Below are 9,640 nucleotides of genomic sequence, written 5' to 3'. Positions count from 1 at the left end.
GGAAGGGGCAGAGAGGAAGCTGATGCTCAAGATTCTGCCTCAGGGACAGCCAGGGATGGCCACGGCTACTCCTAGGACAGAGCTCCTAGGACAGAGGGTGAACAGAATCCTGGTAGACATATAGAATCCACTGTGTCAGGGTGAAAAATAGGCGAAAAGGCTAACAAACAACTGGATCTTGAAAAAAGAAAATAATAAAACTTCTGCCAGGCACAGTGGCTCACGCCTGTAATCCCAGCACTTTGGGAGGCCAAGGCTGGCAGATCACGAGGTCAGAAGATCGAGACCATCCTGGCTAACACGGTGAAACCCCATCTCTACTAAAAGTACAAAAAATTTGCCGGGCGTGGTGGCGGGTGCCTGTAGTCCCAGCTACTCGGGAGGCTGAGGCAGGAGAATGGCGTGAACCTGGGAGGTGGAGTTTGCAGTGAGCCGAGATCGCGCCACTGCACTTCTGCCTCGGAGACAGTGAGACTCCGTCTAAAGACAAAAAAAAAAAAGAAAATAATAAAACTTTATATCAAGACAATAAAGATCTACCTGAATGAAGAAATTGATAATATAAAGTTATCAATTCTCTCAAAACTGATCCAGAAATTCAATACAACCCTGAGAAACAGTAACTTGAAAACACTAGAAAAAGACACAATGTGAAAGGTACTGCCTGTAATCCTGGCTACTCATGAAGCTGAGCCCAGGAGTTCAAGACCAGCCTGGGCAACCTAGCCAGATCCCATCCCTTAAAAAAAATAGTAATAATAAATAAAAGGAATGTGTGGATTAGCCTTGGAGAGTATTTAAGAGTAACAAGGATTGGCTATGAGATAATAGATGAAGCCAACATAAAAGTGAAGATCAGAGTAAGAAGAGAACCAAAGTCCAGAGAGAATAGAAAAAGAGAATCTAAGAGGGCCCAATACTGAAGCACAAAATAGGAAAACTGTGCTGAATTGTGAGTTCATACTAAAGGGAGGTTAAGAGTGTAGCTCTGGAGTCAGAACATCTCAGTTCAAATCTTGCCTGCACCAAATCAGCTGATGTCAGATAAATGATTTAGCTGATCCTAGTCTCCACTTCCTCATCTGAAAAACAGAAACTCTCAGATTCTGTCTCACAGGGTGTGATGACGGTTAAATAGGAAAATTCTTGGCTGGGCACAGTGGCTCATGCCTGTAATCCCGTTACTTTTGGGAGGCTAAGGCAGAAGAATTGCTTGAGGCCCAGAGTTCAAGAGTAGCCTGGGCAATATAGCAATACCCCATCTCTACCAAAAAAAAATAAATTAGCCAGACATTGTAGCGTGAGCCTGTAGTCCAGCTACTTTGCAGAATTGCTTGAGCCCAGAAGTTTAAGGCTACAGTAAGCTACGATGGTGCCACTGCACTCCAGCCTGGGTGACAGAGCAAGATCCTGTCTCTTAAAAAAGGGGAAAATTTCTATAAAGCACTTGGCACAGTGCTAGACAGTACATAAGAGATCGGTAAATTGTGGGCCATCATCAGTTATCATTATGGTCACTGTTGTATTTGAAAATTAGGAATGAAAGGAGTGACCTTACAATGGTTTCTGTGCTGTGATACAGAGAAACCTACCACAGGGACTCAAACAGTAAAATGAAATGATGTTTTTTTGTTTGTTTGTTTTTTCGAGATGGGGTCTCGCTCTGTCATCCAGTCCGGAGTACAGTGGTGTGATCTTGGCTTACTGCAACCTCCACTTCCCAGGCTCAAGCAATTCTCCTACCCCATCCTCCTGAGTAGCTGGGATTATAGGCATCTGCCACCACACCCAGCTAATTTTTTTATTTTTAGTAGAGATGGGGTTTCACCATGATGGCCAGGCTGGTAACTCCTGACCTCAAGTGATCTGCCTGCCTAGACCTCCCAAAAGGGAATGATGTTATCAAGTGATGATGAAGATGTGGAGGACTGGAAGCTTTCACATGTCCATGGTCAGAAAGTGAAATGGTACATTCTGCAGAACTGCTGGGCAGTTTCTTTTAAAGCTGAACATGGCCACACAGGGTAGCTCATGCCTATAATCCCAGCACTTTGGGAGGCCAAGGAGGGGAGATCAGTGCAGGCCACGAGTTCAAGATGAGCCTGGGCAACACAGTGAGACCCCATCTCTACGAAAGATAATAAAGAAAAAAAGAAAGCTGAATATACAACCTACTCCATGACCTGATGTGTACACACATTAGAGTATATTCTAACAGAATTTACCGTTAACAGAAAATTCAGAAACCAGTATTTACATCCACCAGAAAATATGAACAAGAATACTCTCAGCAACATCCTTCATAATATCCAAAAACTGAAAACAACAGGAACATCCATCAGCAGAGTAATGGACAAATGAATGGCAGTTTCACATACAATGAGAAACTACAACATACTGAGAATGAACCAGCTCCGACTGCATATAAACACGTGAAAAGAATAACACAGACGTGATGATCAAAAGACAGATATGTCAGAGAACACACTGTGCAGTTCAACAACAGCCAACCAATCTGTGCTCTTGAAGTCTAAATACGAGCGAATAGAATTAAAGAGGCTATTGAGGGCATAAAATCCTGATGAGGAGCTGGAGATCGCCTGTGTATTGATGTAGGTGGCAGTTACTTTGGTTTATACATAAGCAAAAATTCAGTGAATGGACTTCTGTCTTTTTTTTTTTTTTTTTTTTTTTTTTTTTTTGAGACACAGTCTCCTTTTGTCGCCTAGGCTGGAGTGCAGTGGCACGATCTCGGCTCACTGCAAGCTCCGCCTCCTGAGTTTAAGCGATTCTCCTGTCTCAGCCCCCCGAGTAGCTGGGACTACAGGTGTGCACCACCACGCCTGGCTAATTGTTTCATATTTTTAGTAGAGACGGGATTTCGTCACGTTGGCCAGGCTGGTCTCGAACTCCTGACCTCAGGAGATCCACCCGCCTCAGCCTCCCAAAGTGCTGGGATTACAGGCGTGAGCCACCATGCCCGGCCTCAGTGAATGGACTTCTTAAGATTTTTGCACAACACAGCATATGAGTTACAGCTTATTCAAAAAGTGAAAGAGATGGAGGCTTATTATGATGCCCAGGCTGGTCTCGAACTCCTAGCCTGAAGCAATCCTCCCATCTCAGCCTCCAGAGTAGCTGGGATTAGACGCATCTGGCTTCCATTTCAGGGTTATTAATTGACTTGACTGCATTATTGTTGTATCTCAGAGAATACGGAAGCCCAAGGAGAGAGACAGAGAGGGAATGGCCAGTAAGTGGAGCAGTCAGAAAACACATAACATTTATCGATAAAGCTGTCTTACATGGTGCAGTTTGAGGTGCCTCATAGCAATTACAACAGTAACATCAAAGATCACTGATCACAGATCACCGCAATAGATATAATATTAATAAAAAACATTTGAAATACTGCAAGAGGCCGGGCGCGGTGGCTCAAGCCTGTAATCCCAGCACTTTGGGAGGCCGAGGCGGGCCGATCACGAGGTCAGGAGATCGAGACCATCGTGGCTAACACGGTGAAACCCCGTCTCTACTAAAAAATACAAAAAACTAGCCGGGCGAGGTGGCGGCGCCTGTAGTCCCAGCTACTCGGGAGGCTGAGGCAGGAGAATGGCGTAAACCCGGGAGGCGGAGCTTGCAGTGAGCTGAGATCCGGCCACTGCACGCCAGCCCGGGTGACAGAGCGAGACTCCGTCTCAAAAAAAAAAAAAAAAATGAAATACTGCAAGAATTATCAAAATGTGACACAGACAAAAAGTGAGCACATGCTGTTGGAAAAATGGTTGGGACAGACTTGCTCAATTCAGGGTTGCCACAAACATTCAACTTCTAAAAATACAGTAACTGCTAGGTGCAGTAAAGCAAAGCGCAATGAAACAAAGGTAAGCCTTTTTTGCCACATATTGTCCCATTTTACCCATGAGAAAATTGAGGCACTTTTCTGCACTGGCATGGGTATAAAGAAATAAAAAATTCTAAAAAGAAAATTAAGGCACAGAGGAGTTCAGTACTTTGCCCAGGAACACGCAGCTGACAAGGAGTAGAGCTAGGATTGGACTCTGAGGCATCAGACCTTGGTCTCCCAAGTGCTGTGCTCAGAGGAAATGGAGAACTCCCCTGTATGGTGCCAGGAGTCTCAAAACAAGGAGGCTATAAAGAAGAATGGGAGATACGAGTGGAAAAACTCAATCCTAAGGGAACCGGGCAGCAGAGTGAGGGGTAGATGTGGTGACTCCATACTTCGACATTTCATGAACCACTGAAAAATAAAAAACTGGGAGGGAACTCCAAACAGCAATTTTGCCACATACAGACATTTGCACAAACATCAAAATCAACACTTCACAAAAGAAAGAACTTTTATCAAGAAAAAAATGCAACAAACAGCATCTCACAATGAAGGTATATCTGTTAAACTGAATGAATGAATTTTCTGAGGTGTTCATTGCAATGGCCCTATTATCCTTACTCACTGAGGATGGGGATGCTGGGAAAATTAAGTGAGAAGAGTATCAACAGAGAAACAACAAAAATATGTAGGAAGTAGTAGTGCTAAAGAATGTGTGAGTCTCAGAGAACAAGAACTAGATGGTCACTTTATTCCACACAATAGCTAAGCCAGAAAAAGCCACTATGAAAAGACAGTGACAGGAGCAGACCCATAAAGGGAAGCCAGCACAAGATACCCAGTGTTAGTCCCACAAGGGGCCTGGCTGCAAATCCCACCTTTGGGTTCTACAAAACATTCCCATTTCCTGGTAACGGATCCCTCTCCTTTGGCTGTGACCACAAGCAAACTACATTTCTTAGCCAACCCTTTCTAAGTAAGACACAAAGAGATCAGGAAGAATCAAGTGAGTCAAAATAATGAGGCCAGGCGTGGTGGCTCATGCCTGTCATCCCAGCACTTTGGGAGGCCAAGGTGGGCAGATCACCTGAGGTCAGGAGTTTGAGACCAGCCTGACCAACATGGAGAAACCCCATCTCTACTAAAAATAAAAAAATAAGCTGAGTGTGGGGGCACATGCCTGTAATCCTAGCTACTCTGGAGGCTGAGGCAGGAGAATCACTTGAATCCGGGAGGCGGAGGTTGTGGTGAGCCAAGATCACGCCACTGCACTCCAGCCTGGGCAATAAGAGCGAAACTGTGTCTCAAAAAAAAAAAAAGAAAAAAAAAAAAAAAAAAAAAAAAAAAAAAAAAAAAAAAAAAAAAAAAAAAAAGAAAAAAAAAAAAAATTGAGTCAAGCTTTGGGAAACAGGAGGGCTGGCTCCCAAGACCTATTCCACTAGCCCGGCCTGAAGCCAGAATGAAGCTGAATTAGGCTAGAATGAAGCTGCTTTCAGGTGCCCCTGATGTTGGAGAGGAGAGGACAGGCCTTACCCAGTGCGACCAGAAGCCCACAGGTCTCCAGCATCACCTCCACGTACAAGGCCCTCTGGGTCACGTCCAACTGCCCCCACTCCTCCTGGGTAAATGTCACAGCCACGTCCTCGAAGGTCACAGACTCCTGAAAAGTCAAACAGAGCCAGTAATGTTTCCTTTGCAACTGTGGAATAGGATTAGAACCTGTCACTCCAGCACTGCAAAAGATGCACAGAGAATCAAAGGCCAAATCACCAAGCACCTCCAAAGGGCCTAGATCTGTGCTAGGATCAAGGGGAATGTGGACACTGCCTTGCATGGATTACAGCAGCGAAGAGGAGACAGAAGAGGCTGAGGCAGAATTGCTTGAACCTGGGAGGTGGAGGCTGCAGTGAGTTGAGATCGTGCCACTGCACTCTAGCCTGGCAACACAGCAAGACTCCATCTTAAAAAAAAAAAAAAAAAAAAAAAAGGCCTCATATGCAGGAAACCACTAGAACTTGACACAGAAATAAGGTTAGGACAATCCGAAGCGGACTGAGAGGCACAGACAGTAAGCACTCTGACATATCAGAGGAATGGGAAAGAAGAATAATAATAACATCAACACCAGCAACAATAACAGGAACAGTACCTGAGTCTTACCGATCCTCCCTGTGTGCCTGCCTCATGCTGACAGGTTTACATGCCATGGTAAAGTGACTGAAAGTCCCCAGCTCAGGAGCCAGACTCCTGAGGTTTAAAACCAAATTCCTGAAATCAACATGTGCCTGCTATGTGACCTTAGGGACCTCATTTCATTTCGCTGAGCCTCGATTTCCAGGTTAGTATAACCGTGTTTCCCACCTCATCAAGAATAGTCAAGGCTGGGCATGGTGGCTCATGCCTGTAATCCCAGCACTTTGGAAGGCTGAGGCACGTGGATTACCTGAGGTCAGGAATTCGAGACCAGTCTGACCAACATGGTGAGACCCCGGCTCTATTAAAAATACAAAAAGTAGCCAGGTGTGGTGGCACAAACCTGCAATCCCAGCTACTAGGGAGGCTGAGGCAGGAGAATAGCTTGAACCTGGGAGGCAGAGGTTGCAGTGAGCCAAGATTATGCCACTGCACTCCAGTCTGGACAATGGAGCGAGACTCTGTCCCCGCCCCCCCAAAAAAAAAGAATAGTCAAAAGAACTAAAGAAAAACTGTTTGTAGGTTGGGCATGGTGACTCACACCTGTAATCCCAGCAGTTTGGGAGGCCGAGGTGGGCAGACCATGAGGTCAGGAAATCGAGACCATCCTGGCCGGCAAGGTGAAACCCTATCTCTACTAAAAATACAAAAATTAGCTGGGCGTGGTGGTGTGTGCCTGTAAGTCCTAGCTATTTGGCAGGCTGAGGCAGGACAATCACTTGAACGCGGGAGGCGGAGGTTGCAGTGAGCCAAGATCGTACCACTGAACTCTGGCCTGGCAACAGAGCTAGACTCTGTCTCAAAAAAAAAAAAAAAAAAAAAAAAGGAAAGAAAATGAAACAAAGAAAAACTGTTTGTAAAAAAAGAAAAAAAAAAACCAAAAAAAACACCGAGGCAAAGGCTACACACGGCATCTGAATTTACCATCATCATCTCTATGTCACACTCAGAGACCTGAGGCCCAGATCTCAGGTCCCAGAAGCTCTACCAGTCTACCCAAAGTCACATGTCTTCATGTCTTTTTTTTTTTCCAGATGGTTTCACTCTGTCACCCAGGCTGGAGTGCAGTGGCACAATGTCGGCTCACTGCAGCCCTGACCTCCTGTGGTCTAGTGATCCTCCCACCTCAGCCTCCTGCGTAGCTGGGACTACAGGCACAGGATGCCACACCAGTCTAATTTTTTGTATTTTTGGTAGAGATAGGATTTCCCCATGTTGCCCAGGCTGGTCTTGAACTCCTGGGCTCAAGCAGTCCACCCACCTCGGCCTCCCAAAGTGCAGGGATTACAGGTGTGAGCCACCATGCCCAGCCCAGAGTCACAGGTCGTATCAACAGAGGCAGGATTTAAGCCCAGGGCCCTCTGGTCTAATTATGTAACCTGACATTTCTCTATTAGCAAAGTTAATGCAGTTAATGAGGATGAAGCATTTCAAATCCATATATCCATTTCAGCCACTCCCATGGACAAGCGCAGAGAAGTGTAGTCATCATCATCCACCTCACCAAAGAATCACCTGAGGTGGTGCCACCTGATCAGGTGTTAGGGCCTGGACCTGCTTCCAGGGAGAATTCACAATGAGCCATCACTTCCTTTTCTACCTGAGTCCTACTAGCAGGTAACCCTGAAGCCAGAATATTCCAGCAGCAAGCAAACAAGAGTCACAGAGGGCACAGCAGGTTGTAGCCATGAGAATATGGGCCCATCTGCAGATTATATCTATCCTGGCTGAGTAGGAGAGTACATTCAGCAACAAAACCATACAAACGTGCCCTCTCAGAATATGTCAGCAGGTAAGGGAGTAAGGGGAACCACATATAAAACCACCGTGGAAGCCACACAGGTCCCCTGGGAACTCCTTAAACAACCAATATACCATTTTTTAAGTCTACACAGTTCCCCCAGTATGAAAGGCCATGACTCCTCATGCCCAAGACCACGGCTAGAAGGAGGCCTCATCTTGCAAAGTTTACTTTAGGTGTCACCCCCAGGCCTCCCTAACCATTGCAGGTAAAGAAGAGGTTAAAAACAGACTATGATGGTAAACATACCAGTTGTTAGTTTCTGAAACTTAAGAGCTACAGTGATGCAAGGCAAGTAATTGAACGTCTGTGACCCTCAAATTGCTCTTGTGTAAAACAATGATGACAATATAACCTAATTCTAAAGAGTTCAGGATTAAGCCGGTGCGGCGGCTTACACCTGTAATCCCAGCACTTTGGGAGACCAAGGCGGGTGGATCACCTGAGGTCAGGAGTTTAAGACCAGTGTGGCCAACATGGTAAAACCCCGTCTCTACTAAAAATACAAAAATTAGCCAGGCGTGGTGGCGTGCACCTGTACTCCCAGCTACTCAGGAGGCTGAGGCAGGAGAATCGCTTGAACCCAGAAGACGGAGTTTGCAGTGAGCCAAGGTCACACCACTGTACTCCAGCCTGGACGACAGAGCAAGACTCCGTCTCAAAAAAAAAAAAAAAAAAAAAAAAAAAAAAAAAAAAAAAAAATCAGGATTACACGAGCTGAGGGTTAAATATTACCCACCGATCAGTCCACAGCAAGGACTCAACGACAGTCAGTTAATATCATTCTTTCTAATTATTTTTCTTTGTTCTCATTACGTCCTTGACAAACTCAAATCCACAAGCTTCTTTAACACCATCAGATTCTCTACACAAAAATACCAGACTCTGGGCAAGGGTGTAAGGTGCCACTTTAGCCGGAGTTGCCAAAAAAGGCACCTCCAAATACGTGACATCTGGACAGAGGCCAGAAGGATGTGGGACGGAGGCCCCCCACTACCGCGGCAGTGTTCGAGGTAAAGGGGGGTCAAGGAGAAAGGCTGGAAAATGGAAGAGGAGTCTGTACGGTCAGCTTGGTGGCTCTGAAGAGCAAAGGACCAGGGAAAAACGCAAAGACACAAGGTCGGGGTGGTTGGCCAAGGGGATGGGGTAGGGGCTGGCAGGCCGCAGACAAGGCTGGATTTAGGGGAAGTGTGATGAGAGCCCCAGAAGGAAGCATCACTCCTCCTTCAACCACGGATTGAACACCTATCAGAGGCCAACACTGTTGCAGGACTGCGGATAAAGGAAATGACAAGCCACGGCCATTTCTCTTAAACGATGGCGACAAAGAAAAATCCTGTGGCTGTCTTGGCTTCCAGCCTGCCCACGAGGCCTCCAGAAATAGCAGAGCAGCAGCAAGTCCGAAACCTCGTCCACTCACCTGCGCCGGAGCCATCCACGCCGCCGCCATCCCGGGAATGCCGCGGATCAGCCGACCACAGCCCTTCTCTGTCCTGGGCGGGGCGACCTCGGCTGACTTTCGCACTCTGAGCCTCAGTTTTCCCCCCAAAAAAATGCGCACAAGGCCCAGGGCGCAGCGTCGGGGCTGAGGAGACGGAGGGCGGCTGCGGAGGCCTAGGCCTCGACGGGCGCCAGTGGGATGCCTCGTTAGGGGAGAAGCGGGGCGTCAGGCTCCCGCCAAGACGCGGAGAAGGGGCGTAACCGCTTCACTACCCTTCCCTGCTCAGGCCGCAGAACGCGCCCACCCAGCGCTCTAGGCCCCACACTGTTTCAGGGCCAAGCCGGCCCACGGAGAT

General features: G+C 46.8%; 1 protein-coding gene across 3 annotated transcripts in view; it reads right to left on the bottom strand.

Moving 5' to 3' along the window:
- Positions 1-9,640, bottom strand: part of ZNF460 (zinc finger protein 460) — a 30,151-nt gene that overhangs the window by 19,476 nt on the left and 1,035 nt on the right. For 2 of the 3 annotated variants that reach the window (XM_050772043.1, XM_050772044.1), the window contains exon 2: positions 5,384-5,510. In XM_050772043.1, the coding sequence (XP_050628000.1) occupies positions 5,384-5,510 (127 nt within the window). Of the gene's footprint in view, positions 1-5,383; positions 5,511-9,264; positions 9,639-9,640 lie in introns of those variants that run through there. The other variant, XM_050772041.1, reaches the window with a different exon arrangement.

The sequence above is a fragment of the Macaca thibetana genome, chromosome 19 (genome assembly GCF_024542745.1).
Source record: "Macaca thibetana thibetana isolate TM-01 chromosome 19, ASM2454274v1, whole genome shotgun sequence".
In the NCBI taxonomy this organism is placed as follows: Eukaryota; Metazoa; Chordata; class Mammalia; order Primates; family Cercopithecidae; genus Macaca; species Macaca thibetana.
The sequence above is the reverse complement of the archived record's forward strand: the minus strand, read 5'-3'. Positions and strand labels throughout refer to the sequence as shown.